Here is a 13,665-nt window from a genome sequence, read left to right as displayed (position 1 = left end):
TTGAAATAACGTGATTTGAAATTTGATTATTGGTATAGTGAGAGTGGCACATAAAAATATTTTAACTTAAGAATCTTAAAATTAAGAGGATTAGTTGTAACCAAGGGACAAATTTATTATCAGCCTAGTGATGTCTTACCAAGATTTATTCTAGTTCCTACGCACTCTTTTTAAATCTGTGCCTTAAAAGGGTATGGCATTTTAACATTTTCCATCCATTAGTTTTGCCTAGATAAGCTGAAGGATTCATGGTAAAGGTCCTTGGAAGGGTTACATCATTTTCACAGAAATGAAAACAGTTCTGAGTATGTGAGAAAAAGAAATTGTAGCATTAGCTATTGGTAACGTACTTTGTAACTAGTAAATGCCAGTATTGATGTTGCCACGTTAAAAGAAAACTTTCCCTTTGTCTTAAAGCTAGTGAACGTAGTTAGATATTAGGAAACATCAACAAAGTCTTCTGGTTGTTTTGGAGTTTGAACAGTGAAAGCATTCCAGCAATTATTCTGAAATAGATTATTATTATAAAAAACAATAGATTATTTTTAATGACAGGGATTGAAGATGATGGAGTATGCTGTCTTCTGTGAAAGGTTAGGCTGCAAACCCCAGTGAATGATGTTACAAAGGCTCCATCTGCAAGATGATGACAGGCTGTACAGTACTTTTGAATTCTCAGGAATAAGCAAAATGATGTCTTTGTTGCCTCTGGTAATGCTTGAGTTGTGATATTTCCCGGTCATTTATGTACTTTAGCAGGTAACAACTAATGTAAAATTTTGAATTTTTGTTGTACAGTTTTAGTTGCCAATCCATTTCTCAAAACATAAGTTAGAAAAAAAAAAAAACCCCAAGAAATTATATTCAGAAAATTGGGCCTAAGTCAGAAATAGAGTAAAAGGTCTCTCTATATGTCAGTTTTATTGTTAATCCAGAGTAAACAATGTCTCATCCCCAACAACATTATATTGAATGTAAATCTTTAATAAAAAAAGGTTATTCTTAGAGTTTCCATTTTAAGGAGTTTATAGCAACTATCAAAAACATGTATCAGGTCATCCATACATGGCATCTGCTTTTTCATGAGGTTAATTTCTAAGATAAAACCTTAGTGGATTTGTATGTGTAGTTAGAAGGGCTTATAAAAAAACATTTTTTTTTTGGGGGGGGCAGGATGCCCCAAAATTATGGGATTAGTATTTTGTTTCCTAAAAATATCATTTATTTTGAAAATTTAAGATGTCTAAACACTTGAGAATGGGCTTAGCCTGAGCATCAATAAATGCTAGTAATGTTGACTCAGAATCTAGGAAGAATGGGTTTCTAGAAAATCACATTTTTATTTTTTACAAAGCCAGGCCCCTTAAAACTAATCTCAAATTATGATTTATCCAATTAAATTATTTTCAAGTTGGCCTTCAGCTATAGCACACGGGAAAAAATAGACCGTCAGATTTTCCAAGTGCTTATCACGAAATTTTTTCTTTATTAAATTTAATGCTTTATTGCTAACTTTACTGACATGAAACATTTATTAGGCCGTTTGTCTTCATTTTCAGTAGTACTCATGGAGATACTTATGTAGAATGCTGTGGTTGAAGTCCATCTTGTTTGTAGGAGGGCTATTGTGTGTGTGTGAATGATTCTCTTGAGACCATATGTGTAGATGTTCAGAAGGAAGTAGCCCTATTGGTTAAAGATATGATTTATCCAGACTTTTGTAAAGGTACTATCTGTAGATTTCGTGGTAATCAACACCCCAAGGAGATTATTAGTCTAAATGGTATAGGTAGATCGGTGTGATTTATGGAGGTCAAATTAATTTTTAGCATTATTGTTATATAACTTCATCTGTCTTTGAAAATACGTTTTCATCTTGGTTTTTATTTCTTTTTACTTTGCCATGTTTGCAACATGTTTACTATTACATGCTTTGCTGGAATAATTTTTTGCCAAATTATTATTACCCAGTCCATTTCATATAATGGGTATATTAGGTTCTTTATTCCCAGTGTTAGTATTTCGTAAGATTGTACTTCCGAAATATGCCAGCATAAGCACTATGCTATTACTTTTTTAAAAAATTTTATTTATTTATTCATGAGGGACAGAGATTGCCAAAACCAATGATTTGTTTGTTAGAATACTCTTATTCAAACTTCAGACTCTTGTTCAAATGTAAAGCTCAAATTCTGTAAAATTATTAGTTAATATCTCAAATATGTTGAATTTATATTGCTTTTGATGCAGTAATTCTTAGCCCATGTTACTGAGTTTCTTTAATGTTAATTTTTTTTCATAAAGTCATGCTTTTTTTCAGTTCTTATAGTATTTCTTAACATGATTATTATTTGGTTTATTGTTTTAAACAAATTACAGCAATATTGCTCCTTACTCATTATATTAAAATAAATGTATGGGGTATCCCTTCTACTTTTGCCGAAGTCTTATTCCATCTGTTTTTAATGCTGTTAATATTTTTAACATAAGGAATTATATGGTTAGATAAAGGAACTGTATTGGTACACAATTGTATTGTGTGTGCCAATTGGAATTACTTGAAACTAAAAATACATCTCTTTTAATGTGGAGTTTTAACTAATTTTTATATAGTTATAGACCTAAGATGCTAGGTTTTTATATACTAGCAGATTTTTAAAGTTTTTTTTTTTTTTTTGGATAGTAAGCACATTTTAATTTTGAGGAGTATTTGTTTTGAATATGTAATAAATGCACATGGTTAAAAAGTTCAAGTATCACAGAAATTTATCTGTTCTTCAGAGGCAACCAACAATTACATAATCAGTTTGTTATGTATCTTTCAGAGATCTTTCCTATATATTTAAAGATACTATTTTTAAAGGACTAATTTCCTAAGATGAGTATCTTAGACTTTTTTCACCAAAAGATTCTATTATGCCATACCAGTTGAGATAGTAACTATAAAAGTAATAATCTTCATGAATTATAAAGGTTAAAATTCTGGCCTTGGAATATTGATTTAAGTGTGAACTGTCAGGCCTTTATTGACTTAAATAATTCTTATATTTTGTTTGGAATGTTTAATTAACCAATTATATATTCATCTCAGTAATAAAATAAACTTCCTTACCCTTTAAAATAAGCTAAACTGTATTAATGACAATGAATTATTGAATGGAAGATATAATTAGCACACCAAAAGTATGATTTCATAGATTTTTTTGCTATAGTGAGGCAAAAATAAAAAAGTGAAACTGACTTAAAAATATTAAGTATAGGGCAGCCCCGGTGGCGCAGCGGTTTAGTGCCGCCTGCAGCCCGGGGTGTGATCCTGGAGACCTAGGATCGAGTCCCACGTCGGGCTCCCTGCATGGAGCCTGCTTCTCTCTCTGCCTGTGTCTCTGCCTCTCTTTCGCTCTCTCTGAATAAATAAATAAATAAATCTTTTTAAAAAATGTTAAAAAAAATTAAGTATATAAATATTAGTATAGGTAATAAGCAGATAATGAAAAAATTCTGGTTGTGGTATGCAGTTGTCTAAAGTTGAGCAATACTGAACTCTTTGAAGAATGTAATTTATGCTAGTTGACTTGTGTTACGAGGTATGTATTGAAAGCTTCTTTTCTCAGTTGTATGTAGATAATTGTGTTGTTAGTATTGTGACTGATAAGTCTTTGGATTTGAATTGCATCTTAAGATACTTTTCTTTTAGAAAGAAGCTTAACATAGATGAATATTATCCTTAATGTTTTTATATTTTCTTTATAGAATCTGGGTTCTCACATTATATAGAGTATCAAAATTTCTAAATGAAAATGAATTGGTTTGTCATATTTTAGAGGTACGTATATTGTTACCTCTTTATTAGATATGGTAATAGAGGAGAATAGGATAGATAATGCCCGCTTCATGTTTTTATGTAGATTTTACAAAGATAGGAGACCTAAAGGATTATAACATTTTTAACAGCAGTCCTATTTAGTACTTGTCCAGTTATGCATGAGAACCTTGACTCTAATATAGGACTTATTTCTCAGAGGAATCCTTTCCTTTTAACATAGTTGCTTGTTGTTGCTGTTACTTAACTTGGAAAGGAAGTTTTAGGTTGTAAAAAAGCACAGGCTTGTTTCTGGAAGGTTTCAATGGTCTCGCTAGGTGATTTGCTTTTGACCTAGTTGTATAAGATGCGATACCTCTTAATACCACTTTTGTTGACTTCTTTTGTATCTTTTCTGGCTTAGGGCAGAATAACTAGACAGGAGTGGCTGCGGGTTAGCTGAAGACCCCCCACAGGAGAGCTGGAGGGCCGGCTGGGTGCACATTTTCCCTTCAGTAGACCCATTAGCCCATGGGAAAAGTAGCTTTGCCAGGCACCTGGCTGCTCTTAGGAGGTTGTTCCAAGGACTGGTAACGCGGTAGAGCATGGTGGCACTGAAGGAAAACGAGCCCAGAGACGTACAGAGTAGTACGTAGTAGATGTACTACTACGTACTACAGAGCCCCGGAAAGTGTGACTGAATGCTCAGGGATGCCTTGCTTTTGCTTCAGAAGATAATAGTTGAGACCTGTTAAGGGTACGGTAAAATTCCTGTACCTCTCCCCCTACTACATTTTAAATTAATTGGGTAAAAGTAGAAATTCTGATTCTGAGAACCAGGTTAGTTTGTATTTCGGGGAAAATTAGCCTTATTTTTATATTTTCAAAAGTTTTTTGGGAAAATTTAAAAATTGTCAAAAACTTTTTTTTTTCAAATATGAAATAGGTTCTAATAGATAAGATCTACTTTAATTCTTTAAATTTCTTATTGAGATCTTATACCTTAATTTAGGTGTTTTCTTTAACACCATGATAATGAATTGATGGAACTGAACATTTTTGCTTTATTTTACCTTTAGCAAAAATTTTACCCGAGGTTTTTGGCCAACATCAAATCAGTTTTGTTTTCTTTAAAATCTGTTTTCTAAATGATAAGATTGCCATTAGTAAATAGCTCTAGAGGTAGAATATTGTAGCTTGCACCATATTCTCAAGAGACATGTTTAGATGTATTTATGCCTAAGAGTCACAGCTCTGAGAGAACCATCTGATTTTAATTCTGCTAATGGCAAAAGTAAACTTTTAGTCCCTCTACTGGTTGCCTTTGTCGTAGCAGAGCTTAATATTATTATTTTTATTTTGGAGATTTTATAACTAAGATAAAGGCTGTTTATAACTTTATGATCAAGACGAATTTTGAGGGATATTCTAATATGGACAGTCACATCCCCAAATTGAGTGACTTTGAAAACACTTGCTAAGAATAAAAATGTAAAGTATTTATTCTTAAATATATACATTTGGGAATTATTAAACTGGCATGAAAGAGCTAATGACATTATAATGATTAAATCACAACTTTTAGAATTTTGAAATGTTAAAATTTTTTGTAAAACATGAAAAAAGTAATCTTGTGATATTAGTAAACAATCAGAAATTTGTTTTAATTTGTTGGGTAAAAATGTGAGAGAAAGACGCCAATTATGTATTGTGCTTCTGCCAAGAATAAGTGCACTCTCAAGGGCAGGGGAGGAGCAGTGTAAAACTGAATGTAAGAAAACTTTGTTGGAGCAACATTGTCCATTTTCTGCAGGCAATTTAGAAATTTATGCTTAAATAAACATACTAATTCTAACATTCTGAAATAAAAAACATCCTTTTGTATTCTAATTTTTATCATGACGAATCCTATTACTTTTCTTAGTGTTATTATTATTATTATTTTTTTTAATATATTCCTGTTGCCTTTCTTAGTGTGCTTTTTGACTAAACTCATGTCAGAGAAGAAGGGATCTTAAGCATGGTATGGTTAAATAATTAAATAGGTGAAATGAGGATGGTTATATTTTTCTTTTCTCTATCTTTAGTCTCTATCAGAATTTTCCAATATTTAAAGTCCTTAAAGAACTTAATGTTGTTTTATCTTCTTTCATATTTATGCTCTGAAGGTTGGCTGAAGTTACTTAGTATCCAGAAGTGAATGTTGATTATATATTGCATTTTCTTTCAGTGTGTTTTTGTTGGAGGGAGGTGTATTGATTTATATATAGAAAAATTGATAGGTAAAAAAATCATAAAACAGCAGGAAACCAAGGAAAGAATAGTAGTTAATTTTGGTGCAAGTATAGTATATTAAAACCAAACTGATTGTAACATCATTGTTACATTGTTGAGTGAATATGGCACACTCCAGATTGGTGTGTGCCATATTCACACTCCAGAATTATCTAAGTGAATTTAGTTGCTTCCAAAAGGACTTTCAGATGCTGTAGAAAGACAATGATATTTGCAGTTGGAATAAGGTTCTCGCTGTGCCAGTTACCAGAAGAGTGATTTTGGATTATATTGTTTAATCTCTGAATATTTTATCTCACCAGGTTTTTAGAGGTAAATGAGATAATACAGTTGCTTTATTGTTATTATCAAGTATCTGATTATTCTTGTGATTTCAGGCTTAGCCTCTGTGTAAAGTATTATGTATGACTCCAGTAAAGTTTCAACTAAAAGCTTGTTGTCAAGGAAAAAGTAACTTTTATTTTAATGTTCGAATTTAGCTTAAATTTTAGCACCTCATGACTTGGCTAAATTTTAACAACTTTTAACTTGATTTTTGGATATATGGTCATTAAAAAAGCATGTTTTACTTTTTGGGTGAACATCATCCCTAAAGTTCCTAATACATCAGAGATCATTGTTCTAATTATAGATATGACTTTCTGGCCTGTGGAGGATAATTCTCAATGCGCTTACATAGGAATAAGAATTGATGTCATACTTTGATTCAGAAAATTTGGGAGAAAATTTGAATTAGGTTAAAATGTAGAGGTGATACAGAAAACACTGTTGCAAGTATTTGGTCCATGTTGTGGTGGCTTTAAGAGATTTACTGATTTGATTTTGAAAGGCATCAAGTCATCCAGAGTAGTTTTAGCTTAAGGGTGGAAACAAGATACAATAGTTCTGAAGATATTAGGACTTCTTGGTCTTTTTTTTTTTTTTTTTTTTTTTACCTCCCTTTGCCAATTTTTGATCTCCAGTGGTATTTGTAGAGACCAGAAAAAGTTATTGTTAAATGTTATTGGAGATTGTGTATCACACACCTAACACCATGCCTGATGTATGGTAGCCACTCGGTAAATATTTGAATGATAAGCATGAATAAATGGACAGTGGAAGCCCAGACAGCTGTAGGAGCCAGGTAGAGAGTGCATCCTTGTATCCTAGCAAATTCATGAGTTGTTACGTGTCAGGTTAGGGCAGTGATCATTTATAATGAGGTAAAGGTAACATATCTATATTTCTTTTGAAGCTTGTTGAAGTTTGAGTAGTTCTAAAATGGTTCCGTGAACTTGGATAGGTTTTAGGCTTGTATTATACCACAGTTGGTGAATCAGTATTTAAGTGCCCAGTGCTGAGGAAGAAATAGGATGTTATACTTGGCCTTCAGTTGATTCAAACACTCAAAACCATAGCAGTCAATACAAGAGGCTGTATTTTTAAAGAACCGTAGCTAAAACAACAATTTACCATTTTAACCATTTTTGTGTGTACTCGGTAGTGTTAGGTGTATATTCACATTGTTGTGCGTCATATATTTAAAACAAATTTGAGGAGGGAGGATAAATGCGGTAGGCAGTAGTATGCAGAATGTACTCCATGAAACCACTCCAAATCCAACTTTATTTAAAGAAATGTTCTACTGTATCTGTACTTTGAGTTTGAAAATTGCCACTATTAGAATTTGAAGAGGCAGAACAGTAATTATTTAGGGGCAGACTAATCGGGGAAGGCTTTATGGAAGAAGACTATGTAAAGAATGATTAGGAATTGGTTGGGTTGTGGGCAGCAAAAAGGAGGGAGGGAGCCAGTTGAAGCTCAGAGACGAGTGAGCGTTGTCTGCAGATGCCTGAGAAGACCTGCATAGAAATTACTGTTTATGTTGGGGGTGAGTGGTGTGATACAATATTGTGTCATGTTTTCCACATTGTGTCCGTTTACTATGAACCTTGCGGAGCAGGAGGGAAGGTAAATTCATGAGTGGTTTTTTCACCCCTGCAAGTCTTCTGTAACATTTGGATGTTACTATGCATTTGAAATCTAGAGGTTACATCCAACATATTTTAATTTGACCAGAGGACACTTTCTACATCTGGAATCGTTTCTTCTTGGACGTCAGTTTGAAAAATGTGTATGCCACTTATAAGTTGTGTACCTTGATCAAGAAGTTTTCAACTATCCAGTCTCTCCTCCCACTTGATGAAGATTAGTTGTGATCACAGTTAGTGTATGTGAAAAGTGTAAATGCATTTAACAAATAAATGGAGTATGTGCTGTAGTATGCTAGCGATAGAGACTTACACACATGTAAGGGAAGATTATTGAACCATGGAGTATTACCTGCGTATAACCCTTCTACATCCTTGCTCTTCCAAATCTGGTCTGTGGACATTAGCATCTCCTAGACTGCCATCTCTTGAGAAATGTTAAATCTTAGTCTTCATCCCAGACCTGCTGACTTAGAACGTGCATCTTACCAAGATTTCCAAGTGCTTCACATGCACATTAAAATCTGCCATATGCTGTTCTACATCATATCCAGCAAAACTTCATTCCATCCTTTCTTGAACAGTGTTTGTAGCAAAGAATTTGATACCTTTGATTTCAAACACAAGGTTTACCCTCTTGAACTCTTTGACCCTTTGGTCTTAATTTTGTCTTGAGTGTGCTTAATGAATGTGTTTACTATCTTAAGTGAGAGCCATGTATAAATAAAAGAAGCTTATGTTTATCTGATCCCATCACAAAATGTGTCCCTTAGAATTGACCATAGTAGGTAAGTTGGCCAGAGATTTGAATGGGAGTTACTGAAGCTATTTCACCCTACCTGCCTATGGAGGAGTGAAGGTTTTGTGCCACTGTCTTCCATTGCCTCTGCTACTGTTGCTTTTGTACTTTCTCTTGCCGAATACTTTTAACTATCCTTTTTAATTTTTCATATTGGACTCTCATTAAATTTTGCTAAGCTTAGAGTAGCCCTAGTGTTCCCATGGAACGGATTTTAGAGCTCTTCCATCCATATATCCAGTCGCTTGGTTAGACACTTTGATTACAGGCCTAAATTTTACATTGTAATGTTCATCTACTATTTTGCCTTTCTCTCTAAGAAGTTTCCCAGAAAAATATTCTTTTAATTTTTAATATCCTGATATGCCAAATTATTAGAGTTATTAGAATTGAACTGTAGGGTCCCTATTAAAAAATTAAATAATTTTAGTTATATAAATATAAATGTTTACCACAAGAATTGAAACAATACAAAAATGTAGAAAGAAGTGAAAGGTCTACCTTTTCCTTTAACCTAATCTCCCATTCGTTTAAGGTTAACTTCTGTTTAGTATATGTTTCTCTCTGAGCTTTTTTTTCATGTACAAAAGGTATATACTATGCATAAAACTTATTAACAAGAAAAGTAAATTTATACAACATTCTAAGAATTGACTTTTTACTCAGAAAAATTAAGCTGATGTCTAGACCTTAATATGATTAATGTGTTTTTTGAATTTAGGGACGAAACCCTTTTTTCTTGGAGCCAGCAATAATTATTACTATTACTGATGGGAGCAAGCTGACTACTACCAGTGGAGTCCAGGATGAGGTAAGTTCTATTCCTATCAGAATAGATTATGTATTTGCAGGTGAAAAATTGTTATTTGTATATGTACTGTAGGATATTGAACACCTTAAATAGATTTGATTATTTAGAGTCCCCTGTCTTCTAGGACTTAACTACCTTCTCTGTTTATAGCAATGATCTTCAGATTTTCTTGACTAGGAATCCCTTCTGTGAAAAACATTTGAGCCTACCCCCAATTCCCAATTATATGTGTATTTTTGAGTTCATGTGAGGATGACTGTCATTTCATATAGTACATTATTTAGTGAAAATGAAATCTTATTTTCATATTGAAAAAAAAATGGGCATAATGCTCTAACAATTTCTTTCCATATTTCAATGGATTGTCATTTGCACTCCACTGTGGAGACTTTCTAGACTAGACAAGAGCAAAGCCAGGAGAAGGTTAAGACTAGGAAAAGTGAAGGTTTTTGGACATTTTTATTCAAGTCATTATAGTATATCTAGGTAATCTCATCTGTTCTCTGCTAGCATGCATTGTGCAGAGCTGATTGTCTGTGGTATGATAGGGTAAATACCATAGATTTATTTGAACTTTAAGCTGTTTTTACTGTAGTATTTGAACTGCTCTTGAACCTTATACAGTTGACCCTTGTACCATGTGGGGGTAAGGGTGCTAATCCCCTTGCAGTCAAAAATTTGTGTATAACTTTTGACTGGCACAAAACTTAACTACTATGAGTAGTTGTTGGTGGGAACCTTTACCAGTAGCATAAACAGTTCATTAATACATATTTTGTATGTTATATGCATTATATACTATATTCTTACAGTAAAGTAAGCTAGAGAAAAGATGTTATTAGGAAAATCATAAGCAAGAGAAAATACATTTATAGTACTGTACTCTATTGAAAAAATCTGCATATAAGTGGACCTGTACAGTTCAAACTCCTGTTGTTCAAAGATCAGCTGTATTTGTTATTCAAAATATGTTGATCTAGATAGGAGGTGGTTTAGACTAATCTTTTTACTGTTTGCATTTGCTTTAAAATCTTAATTCTTATATTTACAAAGGGTTTGATTAAGTAGGAAAAGATTAGTTTTTAAGTTCAGTAATTTTTAGAAAGACTTCCATTTGTGATGTTGTGGGGCTTGGACATGGAGTTCAGGACATGTGGGTTCTGGTCTTTGTTCACCTACTTTCTAGCAGTGAACTTTGTACTAGTTAACCGAACTTCTCCAAATCTCTTTCCTTAGCCGTGAAATAAAATGGTAATTCTTGTCTTACCTCAAAGGGTTGTTGCAAGACTGAAATGAAATAATGCGTGTCAAAGGCTATAAAGAAATGAGCACAGTATTGTTCTATTACTAAGCAGTGGAACCAGTAGAGTTGTCAATACCTGAGCTTGATTTGTTGGAAGAGGACCAGAATTGTTTTGTTTGAGCAATTGATATTAAAGAGAATTTAGGATATAGTTCATGGAGATAGAGCTGAAAAATTTAGGTAGATTAAAATTCATAATTAAATAATTTATGGTCTATACATAATTAGTAGCATCGGAAAGCTACCTAATGGGTTTTTGGGCTTTCTTGAGCTAGGTTGACATGTATAGCCAATTATGTCACTACCAGGAACAGATAGACATTAATTATATATATGAACAAGCCATAGAAATGTTGCCAAATTTAAATTTGAAACTTTGAGGTTGATTTTTCCCACTTTACTTCCTTTTGAAAAATTTGAGAGGAAGATGGAGGTATTGATAAAGTATTATTAATAGAACACATAATAATTCTTCAACTTTTATTTTATATAAATGAAATCTTTTGATGGTTTTTTTTTTATCCTTAATGATTCTGATTTGTAGTTATGATGATTGAAAAGTATTTCTGTTTTTGTTGTAAAATATTCCTACATATGTGAGATTATTCATTCAGAGTGTTTTTTTGTCTTGCTGCCTTTGTAGAAATGCCCTTAGGGGTACAATATATTTTGTTTCCATATATCTGGATTTGTTTTGTTTGTAATGTTTGTTTTGTAGGACCTCTTTTAACTTTTAAGTGTATTTTGAAATTTAAATGGGTATTGGAATTGTTCACCTTTCTTCCCAGATTTTTGGGAGGGATATTGGAGAAGTGGGACTGTGTACTTAGAGTAATCTATACCTTGTAAGTAAGATTGGGAAGATTTTCTTGTGGGCAAGCATCTTAACTTTTTTAGTTTTCTTCTGTCTTCTATGATAGTTAGCCTAGTACTAAGAACAGAGCTTATATTAAAAACTACTCATTATAGATATTATTGTATTGAGTCTGGTAGTCATCAAGATGAAAATGGATTATTATTGCTTATTGGAGGTGGAAGATTTATTTATTTTAAGGCAAAGGTTTATTTTGGTAATGTAGTTGCAGTATAGGTCTGTGAGTTGTTTTGGTTTTCACGGTTAAGAATGATTTTGATCCTTTGCATATATGGTTCTTAATGTCCCAACAAAACTCTTGTGGGGCAGAGAGAATGTACCCCAGATGTGCATATAGTTGAAGCTTTCTTTTTGCTAAAATATTGGGAAATGTTGGTCTATTCTAGCCCAAATAATCAAAATATGTGATTCATTTTAAGGAGCCTTCCAATTCATAAAAAGTGTAAAGATGCTTTTTGTTTTGCTCTTATATGTATATATGTGTATGTATAGATGCGTGCTACATATGTTGTCATAATTTTTAGGGAATATGTTGTCATATTTTTATGTTGTCATAATTTTTAGGGAATAACAAATAGAATTTTGCACTTTGTCTCTTTCTTTTCACATCTCTTAACCTTTGCCTTTGGCAAAACTTGATTCCTTTTTAGATTTATTGAATAAGTATATCAGTGATTTCCACATTAGATTTGTATGTATATAATTTTTGATTGGCCATGGCTGCTGTTGGTGTGTCCTGTTACTAATATGTATGGAATTGTGCATCCCCACTTGAATATCCTTTGTTCAAGAGTTATACTATCTCACATGGGGTTTTAGATCTGTTGGTACTGCTTTTCAGGAATACATGTTTCAGCTACTTTAAAATCATCCATTTGGTGCCTAAGGCAACATAGAGCTAATGCAGTCTTACTTCTTATTTTACAAATGAGAACATTGGGATCCAGGGAGGAAAGTGATTTGCTCAAGATTATAGCATTTTTTTATTGCCAAAATCTGGATTAGGATTGATGTAAATTCGTCCTAGCCCCTCTAGACCAATGTTTTTTCCCATTGTCTCTCATGCCTTTATATTTGATTCTGTTTTTTTGTTGTTGTTGTCTTAAAATTTATCTTCTATTTATGCAATTCCCTGTTTGTCTACTTTAGCTTTATATACAGTTGTGATGTAGGGGTTACGTTGTTGTTCACTCAGTGTTCATTGAATGACTATTAACAACCAGGGAATTCATTTCTAGTCAGTGGGGATGACAAAGATGAATAGGGTAGATTTCTGTTTTTTAAGTTCATAGTCTTAACAAGGAGATTGCCTATTAAATGCTTTTGTAAGTGATAAAATAGAGATATATACTAAGTGTATGGGAGCATTGAAGAGGGAGGGAGGAGAGGGTTAATATTACCTGTTTTGTATATGTGTCAAATCCTGTGTAATGTGAATTTTTATGGTCATTTTAATTTTGATTAAATTCAAGGACTTGTGGATGATTTAGTATTAAGATGTGGCTCCTAGCCTGTATCTGTGAAATTTATAAAGAAGTCTGGTATAAAATTGTTTTGAGCCTAGAAAATAGCTCATGGAAAAACTTGGTGCAATGTCTCTTGACCTGGCTAAGTTTGTTCAGGACAGAATGACCCAATTTCTTAAAACTTACTTGTCAAAATAAGATAACAACACCATTTTCTTTATGACAGCTTAGTGTGTTAGGAGGTGGGAGAGCAATAGCTTTATATTACAGACAAAAATCTTGAGCTGTATATCATTATTTTTACCTTATTTTATGACTTTAATTATCTTTTTTGGCTTCATTTAATGA

The 13,665-nt window shown here is 32.8% G+C and overlaps 1 protein-coding gene across 2 annotated transcripts in view; it reads left to right on the top strand.

The window, feature by feature from the left end:
- INTS6 (integrator complex subunit 6) overlaps window positions 1-13,665 on the top strand; it is a 90,304-nt gene that overhangs the window by 11,632 nt on the left and 65,007 nt on the right. For both annotated transcript variants that reach the window (XM_077855837.1, XM_077855836.1), the window contains one exon: window positions 9,585-9,674. In XM_077855837.1, coding sequence (XP_077711963.1) covers window positions 9,585-9,674 — 90 coding nt within the window. The remainder of the gene's footprint in view (window positions 1-9,584; window positions 9,675-13,665) is intronic.

This window comes from Canis aureus, chromosome 17 (assembly GCF_053574225.1).
Source record: "Canis aureus isolate CA01 chromosome 17, VMU_Caureus_v.1.0, whole genome shotgun sequence".
NCBI classification, from domain to species: Eukaryota; Metazoa; Chordata; class Mammalia; order Carnivora; family Canidae; genus Canis; species Canis aureus.
This window is presented reverse-complemented; position numbering and strand designations above follow the sequence as displayed.